The sequence below is a fragment of the Aulostomus chinensis genome, chromosome 11 (genome assembly GCF_037954235.1).
Source record: "Aulostomus chinensis isolate RoL2024-O1b breed Wild chromosome 11, RoL_Achi_v1.0, whole genome shotgun sequence".
NCBI classification, from domain to species: Eukaryota; Metazoa; Chordata; class Actinopteri; order Syngnathiformes; family Aulostomidae; genus Aulostomus; species Aulostomus chinensis.
Genome location: NC_141330.1, coordinates 10,482,949 through 10,496,596, shown reverse-complemented (window position 1 = coordinate 10,496,596; position 13,648 = coordinate 10,482,949). Strand labels below are relative to the sequence as shown.

The window sequence follows — 13,648 nt, the reverse complement described above, 5'->3', positions numbered from 1 at the left end:
TGATATTCTGGACGGAACAGCCGCGAGTGCATCTGAAATTATGTTATGCCTTGCGGCCTCCTCGGAAAGTTTTAGAATCACGAGTCGTCCTCTTATCTCCTTTTATACTCCTGTCACCTCCTCTTTCATGGGTTAACATTTTGACTCAGGCTACTACATCAGCTGAGGCAAACGGCCTCCACGAGAAGGATGTAGTCTACTCAGTTTTCTCGTAGTTTCTCTCTCTTCACTGCTATTCTTTATTCCTTCTTCCTTGCTGCCCCCCCCCCTCGCTGTCATGTCAGTTTACTCAGTCGATTGATGTGTCTTGCTGCTCCTCCACCCATCCAATCTCTCTGTCTCTCTTCCTCCCCTGTTTTATCCTTGATTTGCTGTGTCTTTCAATTAGGCCATCTCTGGCCCAATCCCAGCACGGATGTGGCCTGCATGCTACTACTGCTCTTTCTTTGTGTGTGTGTGTGTGTGTGAGTGTGTGTGTGTGTGTGTGTGTGTGTGTGTGTGTGTGTGTGTGTGTGTGTGTGGCTTGACACAGAATCACATCAGCATCACTGTCCAGCAGTTCTTTACATCATCCAACTCGCTCCAGTTCTCAGCCTTCCACCAACAGTAAGCCTGTGACCAGAAAACACAGGCGCGCTTTTAATTGTTCCCATTTTGTTTTGTGTCTCCTTCGTTTTTCTTCCAGTGCCAGTAGAACCATGTCCAGGCCAACAGGGGGCGGTTCAAACGATGTCACCCGCTTCCTTTCATCGGGGGCGATGCCAGGGTCTCCCACCTCAAACTCCTCGGTATTCTCTGCTGCCAGCCAGGCCGACTGGGCGGCTAAGAGGTTGGTGTGGGTGCCGTCTGAGAAGCATGGCTTTGAGGTGAGTGTGAACCAAGTCAGGAGAAAGTGGAATCCTGTTTTTTTGTTTTTTGTTTTTTGATCACAATATCTCACTGTGATGTTGGGGTTCTGACTACACATTAATATAATATTACTACACAGAACTACACACAACACTGCATGTGCTCTTAGTTCTACTCAGTGTCATTCTGACTGCCATCCCAGATCCCTTCAGATCCCAGATCCCTTCAGACCCCAAACCCCTCAGACCCCAGACCCCCTCAGACGCCAGACTTCAAACTTCATACTGCATTTCCAGGAGCCTTCAGCAACGCACGGGCCAACTACTACTTGGATTGATGTACTCGTGTTGCGATCATAGAGTCATAGACATACATACAGATGAGGGCTGCACAATTATTTGAATTAATCAAAATCGAAATTGAAATCGCAGTATGACCTGCTGCAGTCTTCAAAGCACAGGAAGGAGTTCTATTTGTGTCAAAATACCATTTTAAATGAAATATTGTGGTGCTGTAGAGATTTCCTGCCACACATCATTTTCTACAGGCTCAAGAGACATCTTTGTTCAACAGGAATCACACCTTAATCACTGGAGGGAATTTTTCAATGAAAGTGAGAAGAATTATGGAAAAAAAATTCACTCCAGCATTACAAACCATTCAACAATCATAACGTCAGTCCAGATTATCAAATATGTTCAAAATTGTTAAGCCCTTAAACAGATTTCTTTCAGGTTTTTTTTCAGGGTTAAATGAATTATCTTTATCTTTAATTTTTACAACTTGCCACAATTCCTTTCTCTTTTATCAGTGTACAGTTTCTGGTAAATTATTATCCCTAAGTGTGTGCCTCGAGTTGAGGGTGTGTCCAACACGTGGCACAAAGCATCAAAGGGTGTGTGTAAATCTTTGTGTGTTATTGTATTTTAGGAGGTTTTTTTTCCCCCACATGAACATGTTCTGTTTTCTCTGCCTTGTGATGCTTTTTGAACACATCGGGGCTTAATGACTATCACAAGGCCATTTGCATTTCTTCCACTGCCTTAGTCCTCATGTAATACACACGACAAGTTTTCGTTGGTGCATATTGTAGGATGTGACATATGAATGGAGCGTCCTATCTTGGAGGCTCCCTCTTTCTGCAGGACTGGTTTCATAGAGAGCTCTATGAATAGAACAATACTCTCCTTCAGCCTCCTAATGTTAAAGAGGCCATTGCAGAGACACTGACTTCATTTTACACTCATGATCTGAGAATGGCACTGTTGGACAAACACACACATAAAATACACGCATCCATACACACACACTCACACATACACATTTTCATCCAGTTTCATATTCTGAGCATGTAGTTCATATCCGTGACTAATAGAGTAGACTCCCACACACACACACACACACACACACACACACACACACACATTCGAATATATTTTTTGTGATGTGCATGTCAAGTAGCAGAATCACAGAGAAAGAAAAGAGCTGTGACCTGGTCAAAGCGTGAGTTCACTACTTCCTGTCCCACAAGATCAAAATGACAAGAGAAGCCCTTTTCTTCCATTTTCTGTCACCGACTATGTTTGTCTGGTGTTGAATACAGAGACACTCATACTCAAAGTGGCATTTGAGACAGTTGCGGGAGTGCTTGCGTTATTGGCTTCATTTTGAATACAGTACACCAGGTTTCTTTAGATGCCCCCCTCATGAATGCAAATACTTTTGACAGTTTTCCAAAGCAGATTTCTTAATTCCGACTTAGTAGCAGGGCAGCCTTTCATGTGTATTAATCTTGAGCCAAAGTCATGCATACATGGTAGGATTTGTGGTAACCCTAACCCCGAACCCAAACGACATCTTTTTCATATACATTCACATCAAATGGATTCTTTTGTATTCAGAATGATTTCCTATAAGCATATCACGTCATGCATTTTTTGGCACCTAACCACGATAACAATAAATGTACGGGGATGTCTTAATTGTTGGTTTATCCATAATAAATCTATAAAATAAATAATAACTCCACGTAGCCATCATATTAAATTTTTCCTTTGTCCTCCTGTCTGATAATAGTCGGCCAGTATTCGAGAGGAGCGTGGCGATGAGGTAGAGGTGGAGCTGACCGACAGCCAGAGGCGGCTGACTCTGTCCAGGGAGGAGGTGCAGCGCATGAACCCGCCGCGCTTCAGCAAAGTGGAGGACATGGCTGACCTCACCTGCCTCAACGAAGCTTCAGTGCTGCACAACCTGAGGGAGAGATACTACTCCGGCTTGATCTACGTGAGCTCAAAATACACTTAATGTATTAGAGGGTGACATTATGAACTAATGACGCGCACCAACCATGCACGCATGTATGTATAAACAAGAAGAAGCATTGTGAACATGTGTATGTGTTAAACAGTGAGGGCTCTGGAATATCTTGTGTAACTGATACAAGGTGGTAGGAGGAGAGAGGAGTCACCTTACAGGGTTGCTCATGGGTGGCATGACTGTGGGGGCATCTCCAGTTTCTGGTGTGGAACAAGAGGGGCAGGAGTTTAAGAACTGAGTCACATAGATATGAAAAGTCATAATGATGCAAAACATCTATAATTGACAAACCCTGGCAGCATGTACACTATGTGGAACTAAATTGTATTTGAGCAACAAATAGTTGAGCTGTCTGTTACCGTTAATTGGATCAATGATGGATGGATGGAGGAGAGAGGTATAATAGTACATGTATTTGTAGCACTGTATTAATCACTGCACATGTGGAATGTTGGTGTGTGCAGAAATTTTTGCAGAGGGATGAACGTTGTCTGTTCAGCTGTCCTACTGCTGTTTTGTTTTTGTTTTTTCTTTTACCTTTAGTGATGATGAACAAACTATTTGCTGGCATTGTTCAGTTATGAAACAGGCTGTAAGTCAAACTCAACCCAAATGTGAACATTGCTGGTATAAGGAAGTAGAGTGTAAGACCAGTTCCCAGTGGCTTTAAGGCAGCTTAACAACTCAAACTGGGCTGAAGCAATAACAAACGTGTGTCAACAGGTTTTAAACACATTATAATAAATCAAGCCCCATAAGTAGGTTGTCTGCTTTTTTGCCAGCAGTAAGAATTCCTTTTAAAAGTGCTGATTTTTATTTATTTTAGAGCTAAAATGTTGATGTTCTTGAGTAAAGTTCACTTTTTCATGAGTAGATTTCCATTGTTGAAAGATATTGTTTTATTCGAGAAAGATTGTGCCATAGTTTATTCAATAAATCACGAGTGGAAATATTAAACCTTGACTTCAAAACTAAGGTACTGCACACACGGGACTACGATTTTTATATACCGTTACAACACCAATGGAGGGTGCAGCTGGAGGAACAGATAAGGAGATGGATAGACAGGTGGAACGGATTGCTGGAATATCTCAAAGGGGCGTATGAAAATAAGAGATAAGATCACTGCATCATTCATGAGTTGGACGGCATCATGTGATCATGTCTGTGTGGCTGTTGCTGGCAAAAGTAACACATTTAAAAGTCTGTCAGTCTGAAATGTTGGGCAGATTGCTCACCTCACTGAAACACCTGTGCCTCCAACAGTTATCAGGGAGAATGTTGCTGACCTGCATGGTATACTTTATCCAGAGATAGACAGAACTGCAGGAGCAGCTGATGCCAGTATTGGTCTGCTGCTGTATCTTCTACTGAAAGAACCATTTATAGAAATGTACTATTCCTGCAGTCAGGCCACCCCGCAGCAACCAGTATTCCCCTTGTGCATGAACAAACATGACAGTTTTACTGATGTGCTAATTGTAAGTGTATATTGAGGTAAAAGTACTCCCTGGTGTTGTGTGTGTCTTCCAGACATATTCAGGGCTGTTCTGCGTGGTGGTGAACCCTTACAAGAACCTGCCCATCTACACAGAGTCCATTGTGGAGATGTATCGAGGCAAGAAACGCCATGAGATGCCCCCGCATATTTATGCCATATCAGAGGCGGCCTATCGGAGCATGCTGCAAGGTACTCAGCGCTATCTTTTACCTCTGACCCCTCCCTAACTCAGAGAAAACGGCTAATCCGTGCATCTGCTATCGGCTGAGGTGGACTGGAATGTGGTGCTGAATCTCATCTGTGACCTTTGTTTGCTAGGCCACACCACAAACACTATTTGAGGGTGTGGCCTTTTGAATCGTGACTGCTATCAAATGCCATGAAAGTGGAAACAAATATGTTAGACTGTATTCTTCTCTACAGGTGTAACATTGCTCATAACAAACACTTGATGTAATCATGTTATTGCATATTTCTTGTGGTGGTAATAGCTATCACACATTTACTTGTATTGACAATGCATTGCCGACATTTTTTTGGAGGTCCCGCCTGTCTGTGAGTCGTACCTGTCGAGGCCATGAAATGAGAGAATTCCCAGCAACGTAAAAGCAGTTAAAGGCTGATTGTGCAACATGTCTGCCCCAGGGTGTCCTCCTGAGATAACAGGACAAGACAGATGACTCTCTGTGACTATGTACTTGCCACCAGCCTCAGCCTCAGGTTGTAGGTGTGTTACTACAGTGATTGAACCTGTAGGACCAGTATGAGTGTGTGGGAAGCAAACAAGCTCACAGTGCTGGTAGTTAAGAGGTGGACGTTAAGCAGTCTGGAGAGACCAGTTTAGCTGCTGCCCTGCTTCTCTCCACACTACTAATTACTTAGGAGTGACTGTTGCAACCCTGGTACAGATTTAAATATCAGAGCAGTGGGCTCAAGTGAGTCCCGCTGTGTGCTTATGTGTATTACCTATCAAAACATGAGGTGTGAGGTCCTGCGGGAGGGGTTCAGCAGCCTAGACTGTTGGGTAGAGGTTTGGTGTAACAGTATTACCATTCTAAAACAGCATTTTTCAGTGGAAGCACAAAGGGATACAACTGAGCTAACTGGGAAGCCGCAAGGTCCCATTTCAGTTTATCAAGGGGCGCTCAGGCCGTGCAGTTCCTAACCAACACAAGGGCTGCTAGTTCAGTTTTTGGCTTCAATAGGGAACTGGGGGGAACGGCTTGATGCTTGCATGCCCTGCATTCTCCTGAACAAACATCGCTGTCACATGAAAAGATGCAACTTCAAATGTGTTGGGGGGAGCGTGTGGTAGTCCATGGTGCTCCCCGTAGCAGTAGAGGGGGCAGAGCAACAACCAGAGCAGCTTGGTAGGGGGAACTGCAATTTTTTTTTAATTAGATTAGAAAAATCTGGGGGGGAAAAAACAAACTTAAATACTTTCCGACACAGATCCTGCATTTTTCACCTGTGGTTTAGTAAAGCAGTCATCAGAACTACTCTACATGTACTGCTCTGTGACTCACGTATCTTTAAGTGTCTTTATCTTTCTTGCCTCCTAAGTAATTAATTCAACTATGAATGGTACGAATGACAATCCACTCATCAGCACAATTTTTTTCTTTTGCAGACAGAGAAGATCAGTCAATCCTTTGCACGTGAGTAGAAAATTTGTCATCTGTGGTTGAATTGTTTGTACCTTGAGGAAGCTTTCTGTGTGTGGGGAGGGGTCATATTCAGAATGTCTTTGCAGTGAGTGTGAAACAAATTTGATTTTTCACTTACAGAAATTTTTTAAATAGTTCTGCACCATTTTCATCAGTGATTTGAGATGTAGTGCAGTTTTGCTTACAAATTACAATTGAAATTAAACTGTATATTTTGTATATCAAATTCCTCTGTACTCACTTACATACATTTCTTTTTTAGCCTTCACAGCAACATTTTATCAATATTTATTGTGGACATTTGCCCTGTTACAAGTCTTGGAAGGAGTTCTACATTATGTCACATATGGGCCATTTCAGACCTAAATTCAGGTCACAAAAATCAGAACTGAACAGTGATGTCAGCTCCTGCATGTCTTTCCCATTGCTTGTCTACCTACCTGCCTGTCTGCCTCTGGGTCTGTCATCCTGTCCTCCAGCCAGACTCTTCCTGTCATTGTCAAGGATCCCACTCTAGGTTCATCTCAAATTAGTATATTTGGGACGAAGCCTCTGCTTCTTTTAGATCGCCTCCAGCTGCTATTTTTTGCTCTATTCTCCTTCTCTCGTTTCCAAAAGCAACAACTGATCCAGGCTGTATCCTCCACACCTGCTGTCTGTTTAGACCTGTGGCTTCCAATGCTCTGCATGGGTTCTCTATTTATTAGTGGGATGAATGTATGTTTGGCCACATGTTCCTGTATGTTCCTCCTCTTAAAAGTTCTTATACCATTTAAAATAGGGGCCATATGTGTTTAAGATGAGAAAGTTTTTATAAAAAGAATGTTATTTATTATGCTTTTCCATATTCCTTACTTGGTTTGATGTGTGTATTTCAGAGGCGAGTCTGGAGCAGGAAAAACAGAGAACACCAAGAAAGTCATACAGTATTTGGCTCACGTTGCCTCTTCTCATAAGGGCGGCACTCTGAGCAGGAGCAAAGAAGCTTTACAGGTATGTTGCGGTATAGAGGCTCATCTCAGAGAGCCTTTAGGACAACTGAGCACGAGGTGGCGTAGTAACATACTTGGCATTTCATTATGAAACGTCACTCACTAAATCCCAGTTGAACGATAATGCAGTCATTTGCAAAAAAATTCACATTAAAATTCAGTCCCTACTGTTAAAAAAAAGATTTACTCCAATAATCACTTATAGTTTCCATCTTGTTTCCTGACATTAGTTTGGACTACTTGCAGAGTTGGTGCAATGGCAACAGTCTACGCTATTATTTGATCGAAAACCTTTCCAAAAAGAATTTGAGATATGGGTTTTGGACGTTCTTCAAGCTGGCTTGTGATTGTGTCATTTACCCCCTTTCAGATCTATTAAAATGTCCATCTCGGTCACAGAGGGAAAGCAACTGGAAACAGAATGAAATCTATTTGTGAATTCAGGATCATTTTTGAATGTAGAACCAATTTGAATTGAATTGTGACTCAGAATAGAATCATAATCACCCTCACAGTTCATGATACAGTAAATGGTTTTTATTTTCAGCAATTGAGTGTCATTATGGTCAGATATCTTCATTAATGTTTCAGAAATTTTGCTAGATGAGCCTTGAATTTCTACATCCCTCCTTCCTTTCTGATTTCATGATTGAAAAATTTTGTCTGCCTGTTTTTTTACACCTTTCCGTGGAGTGGGTTTTCTCAGTCAATCCTGCTTTTTCAACATTTCTTTCCTTCCTTCCGTCCCTCCTGCACTACTCTCTCTGCATCGCCCCTCTCTCTCTCTCCTGCATGATCAGACGGATGGCACTAGGTCCTTAACCAGAGGCAGCACAATGGTAAACAGGGTGAGTTCCCTCCAGCCTGCTGTCCTGTCCTTCCCTTTGCATTCATCCTAAGCTATTTTCTGCATAATGAATCAAAAATGATTCAGACTAACCTGCAGTAACCTTAAACATTACTGATGCCAGTTTTGAACTGTTTGTTTGGTTTTACTTGTTTGTATTCATTTGTTTGTTATTGTTGTCTCATTTGTCTGTTTTTGTTTGTGTATCCCATCTGTTTTTTCACCTTTCCACCCATTCTCCTCTCTCAAAAAACTTCATTTCCCCCCTCACAATTCTTCAGAGTTTGCAATATGTGAGTATAAAAGTATTAAGAACCCTCAGGGGGTGTATATAGTTGGATGGTGAGGTGTAGAATATTTTCTCGATATGATTCTCCTGTGATCAAGAATCATGTCGGCTGCGTTTAGTGCTTTTCTTTCTGACTGCTCCAGTGTTATGCCTTCAAGGAACTTATCATTTTTTTGGGAAATACACTTATTAGCCATCTTCCTCAAAACCAGAACAAAGTATAAATACCCTTCTCTCCTCTTTGAGTGCAGTAGGGAGCTGAGATCCACTGGGACAGGCTAACTGCTAGTTAGCTCAGCACGATGAATGGCAGTAGACAGGCAGGGTAGCATACAGTCAGCCAGTCTCTGTGGGTCTCAGCTCTCAGAGGAGAGAAAAGTATCTATCTTTCTGTCTGGTTCTGAGTAGGAAGGCAAATCAGCACATTTTCCAAAAAGCTTGTGTTTTCCTTTAAGGAAGCATGATAATCTAGTTCAGGCTTTTCCTTTTCCTCGTGGCTTATAAATGCCACAGGTACTTGCATACCTGCTGTAGAGGTGATTTTTTTTTCTTTTTTTCCCCTGCAGATTTTACCGTATGTGTGTATGTATGCAGGTTGAATGAGTGGAGAATGGGTGTGGTTGTAATGTTGCAAACATACATGTGTCGAGTGTATGAACATGTATACCCGCACTGTATACAGTAATTGCTCCGTGTTATGTCACTCTTATGTGTGTGAGTGTGGTGTGTGTGTGTGTGTGTGTGTGTGTGTGTGTGGGTTAATTGATGGCTGACTGACATTCCTTGTAAGCAGCCTCTGTAGCTAACTGTCTTGCAGCCATCACTTGCTGCTGCTGCTGCTGCTGCTGCTGCTTCTGCTGCATTGGCAGCTGCTGCACTGGCAATGTGACAGCAACAGTAATGCATTGCGGCTAGAATCCGCCACTATGGAGCTTTGCTATAGTGTCATGGCATGTGCAGCTGCAGCTTTCCGCCAGCCTTCTTGCTCTATAGCATGGTTCTCAACTTGTTAGAGTATTAGTTACATTCAGGAGCTTACATATTGAAATATTAATATATTAAATGTGAAATATTATAATTGTTTTATTAGTGATTGCGTCACTGATAAGCACCCATTGCTCTTACTAATGTTGAGAATCAGTTCCTTTAAGCTTCAAGTGTGTGTGAATGTGTGTGTGTGTGTGTGTGTGTGTGTGTGTTGTGGATGCTATTTTGGGATCTAAAATGCACCCCTTTGTGCTGCTGCTCTTGAAGTCAGCATCATTTCAGTATTTGCAACAAAGAATAGATGAGTAAATGGTGCATTTTAGTCAATAGGCCATGTGGGCGCCTACTGTTGGGGTTCTGGTGAGTGATGCTGCTCTTACTTCTCCTGTGTGTCCAGGGTGAGCTTGAGAGACAGTTGCTGCAGGCCAACCCTATACTGGAGGCCTTCGGCAATGCAAAGACTGTCAAGAATGACAATTCCTCCAGATTTGTAAGTCCTGACTCATTAAACATCAATTGTACATCCACCAGGTTGAGAAATTACATTAGAAAATAACATAAAACATCTTCTCTTTCCTCAGGGTAAATTCATTCGCATTAATTTTGATGTGGCGGGGTACATTGTTGGTGCCAACATTGAAACCTGTATCCTTTTTTACAGTTTTTGAAAAATCATTCTGACCAGTTGCTCTCTGAGTAAAGAAGCTCATTAATATTAATCTGAATTTTCCAAATCTACTCTAATGAAGGCCATGAATATTATATTGAGCTTGAAATTTAACTACACATACAACTTAAATTTATAAATGTGTGAAATAAGGCTGCACGTGAGCTTGACTTGTAAATGTAGACCTCCTGGAAAAGTCCCGTGCCACCCGTCAGGCCAAAGATGAGAGGACCTTCCACATCTTCTACCAGATGCTGTGTGGCTCTTCAGAGGAAACAAAAGGTGATAGAAAGGAAGTCAACTGCAATATGCAAATGAGTTACCGATATCCTATGCCATAGTTTGATGAACTATAATCAATATTCTGATGTAATCCATGGTTTTTAAATGTAAATATGGATGTTTTGCCTTTTCCATAGCGGAGCTGCTCTTAGGCACTGCTGATGAGTACCGTTTTCTCAGTGGAGGCTCCATCCCTGTTCCTGGTCAGAGTGATTCAGAGAACTTCACACAAACGATGGACTCGATGGCCATAATGGGCTTCAACCCTGAGGAGTTATTATGTAAGAGGGAGAGATTGTCGTTTGTTTCTCACCTATTTGATTGTTACTATAAATCACCTTCCCTGCTGCTGTCTTTCTTGTCCTTTTTAGCAATGCTGAAGGTGATCTCTGCTGTGCTCCAGTTTGGAAACATTTCCTTTACAAAGGAGAAGAATCAGGACCAGGCGTCCATGCCTGATAACACTGCTGCTCAGAAACTGTGCCATCTGCTGGGCATCAATGTGTTGGAGTTCACCCGTGCTATCCTAACACCAAGGATCAAAGTGGGTCGGGAGTATGTGCAGAAGGCCCAAACTAAAGAACAGGTGATGACTGTCTGATAGCCATGGATAATTTTACTCAGATCATCAGACGTTGGTACCTTGGGAGTGTATCTAACAGCGGGCCTCCCTCCCTCCCTCTAGGCCGACTTCGCTGTGGAGGCCTTGGCTAAGGCCACATACGAGCGTCTGTTCAGATGGTTGGTGCACAGGATCAACAGAGCTCTGGACCGCAGACAGAGACAAGGAGCTTCCTTCATCGGCATCCTTGATATTGCCGGATTTGAAATCTTTCAGGTTTGTTTATGTATTAGGTGATTTGTTTTAACACACCAGGTCTGCTCTAAATGTTTGTGAAAAGAAAGGAAAATTATGTCTTTTTAAGATGTGCATGATGGGTGGTCAGTCTTCACAATTATGAGATGTACAAGAGTGTGATTTTTTTTTTTTTTTTTTTACCATGGATTACGTCACAACTTGATAAATCCTAATATTTAATCTTTGTTTGCTTCTCCAAATCTCTCCTCTGCAGCTGAACTCCTTTGAGCAGCTGTGTATCAACTACACCAATGAGAAATTGCAGCAGCTCTTCAACCACACCATGTTTATCCTGGAGCAGGAGGAGTATCAGCGGGAGGGCATCGAGTGGAACTTTATTGACTTTGGCTTGGACTTACAGCCTTGCATCGATCTCATCGAAAGACCGGTATGGACACACTGAGACGGAGGGTTTCCCAGAGAGGAACCCAGAATGTTGATGAAGAGTATAGAGATGCCAGTATCTTGTGCTTAAATTTTCCATACTTCAAACATTTAATTTTGTTGTGTGTCGTTGTCATCGTTAGGCTCACCCTCCTGGTGTTTTGGCCCTTCTGGATGAAGAGTGCTGGTTCCCCCGAGCAACAGACCGCTCATTTGTGGACAAGCTGTCTGCTGAGCAGGGCAGCCATCCCAAATTCTTCAAACCAAAGCAGCCTCGCGGGGAGGCTGACTTCTCCATCATCCACTATGCTGGCAAGGTATCCCTCATTTTTAAGCTTCCTTTATTGCTGCAACCATTCAAATGAACCAGGTGAAATTGACCCAGTAACTTTATCTGAATTCCGTCTGTTAGGTCAACTATAAAGCAGATGATTGGCTTGTCAAAAACATGGATCCGCTGAACGACAACGTGGCGTCTCTTCTCCACCAGTCATCTGATCATTTTGTCTCTGAACTCTGGAAGGAAGGTGAGACAGATTTAGTTAACTTAAAACTGAGCTTCAACAAGAACTAGGGATCACCCAGTATTGTTTTCCATGGGCCAAAACAAATTATTAGTAAGTCAAGTAGGCTGATAATCAATACATGTGTCCGATATTAAATTGCAGTAAATGTTTCAGTACAAATATTAACAGCAACACAAACCCCATTACATTTTTGTTTTTTGTGAACAATTATATGAATACTTAAAAGATCATATTTTTGGTGTCTCCTGTTTCCAGTAGGGATTCACTGAAATTAATGAAAAAATCTTACCGCTCAATCAGATTTTACAGAACAGGGTTTATGCGTTCTTTTTTTTATTCTGGTAAATTACTTAAAAATATTGTGACCAGTAAAGATGTGCTGATACAGATAATGAATATGAATAATGACATCTAAGTCAATAATCAGCCAAATGGATAATTAGTAGATCCCTAACACGATCTGTTGATTTATGTAAAGACCTTTCCTAATAATAAGTTTTCATTCTTTTGTCTCATGCCTTTCAAATATCAACAGTGAAGCTTTCTGGTGGACAATGTATTGATTTAACTGTTTTTTCTCCCTTTCTTTATCACCTGACTTCTATCTTCTGTCTCTTCCTTCCTGTTCTCTCCTGTGTTGTATTTTCCCTTCTACACCATTTCTGTCATTTTTACTAATTTGCCGCTCACTTGGACTTTCTTCGGTCTTTCTCTCCTTTTCCCTCTGCTCTACTTTATCCTGCATCAGATATTCAAACTCTCCCTCGTGTATACTTCTTTGACTCCTATGCCACACTACAGGCAAATGGCTCCGACAGTAGGTTTCTCTCCTCCTCTGTGTGTCAGGCTCACATTCCTCACTCCCACCTCTGCTCACATTCCTGCCTTGTTTTCTGTCCTCCTGGTTTTTGATTGCAGTGTGCTTTTTTGTTTTCTTTTTACTTGTGCTGTAGTGTCAAGTTAACATGTAAATGAATGGATATTCTCACAGTAGTTGCTCTCACTTTGCTCTTTCACCGCGTTTGCTTCTAGTAAGATTGTTGTCTCTGTGTGATGTAGCAATTCACTTGTAGAGAAATGACTTTGTCGAGATAGCAGCATGCTTGTGTTTAGTCACAAAAGCCACATTCACGATCACATTGTTGTGCCAAACAATTCTGCCACAAACTGGTGCTGCAGGAGGAGATACAAGCAAAGTACATGCAAGCAGAAATGTGATCCTGAATGAGCTCATGAGATGCACTATTGGGGAACTAACTTTCCAACAGCTTGAAATTGTAAATGAAGTACAATATAAGATATGTGTGGTTTAAATCCACGTATTGTGACATTTTTAATAGGAGCATGTCACCTTGTGTTGCCTCAAATCAGGACAGAATTGTATGGTTGTTCCTTCAAATGATAGACAGACGAACCTGTAGACTTTCCTGTCTAGACCCATCCAGAGAAAAGAGGTTAAACCATGAACCTTTTACACACAA

General features: G+C 41.9%; 1 protein-coding gene across 6 annotated transcripts in view; it reads left to right on the top strand.

Annotated features, from left to right (window-relative positions):
• Nucleotides 1-13,648, top strand: part of myh14 (myosin, heavy chain 14, non-muscle) — a 29,948-nt gene that overhangs the window by 2,633 nt on the left and 13,667 nt on the right. For 3 of the 6 annotated variants that reach the window (XM_086218332.1, XM_086218331.1, XM_086218336.1), the window contains exons 2-17: nucleotides 686-866; nucleotides 2,926-3,132; nucleotides 4,699-4,855; nucleotides 6,297-6,324; nucleotides 7,212-7,326; nucleotides 8,126-8,173; nucleotides 9,846-9,938; nucleotides 10,030-10,093; nucleotides 10,299-10,397; nucleotides 10,535-10,678; nucleotides 10,769-10,983; nucleotides 11,083-11,235; nucleotides 11,471-11,644; nucleotides 11,784-11,957; nucleotides 12,053-12,167; nucleotides 12,916-12,984. In XM_086218332.1, coding sequence (XP_086074458.1) covers nucleotides 699-866; nucleotides 2,926-3,132; nucleotides 4,699-4,855; nucleotides 6,297-6,324; nucleotides 7,212-7,326; nucleotides 8,126-8,173; nucleotides 9,846-9,938; nucleotides 10,030-10,093; nucleotides 10,299-10,397; nucleotides 10,535-10,678; nucleotides 10,769-10,983; nucleotides 11,083-11,235; nucleotides 11,471-11,644; nucleotides 11,784-11,957; nucleotides 12,053-12,167; nucleotides 12,916-12,984 — 2,023 coding nt within the window. In that variant the 5' untranslated portion in view covers nucleotides 686-698. The remainder of the gene's footprint in view (nucleotides 1-685; nucleotides 867-2,925; nucleotides 3,133-4,698; nucleotides 4,856-6,296; nucleotides 6,325-7,211; nucleotides 7,327-8,125; nucleotides 8,174-9,845; nucleotides 9,939-10,029; nucleotides 10,094-10,298; nucleotides 10,398-10,534; nucleotides 10,679-10,768; nucleotides 10,984-11,082; nucleotides 11,236-11,470; nucleotides 11,645-11,783; nucleotides 11,958-12,052; nucleotides 12,168-12,915; nucleotides 12,985-13,648) is intronic. The other 3 variants (XM_086218333.1, XM_086218334.1, XM_086218335.1) reach the window with 3 other exon arrangements.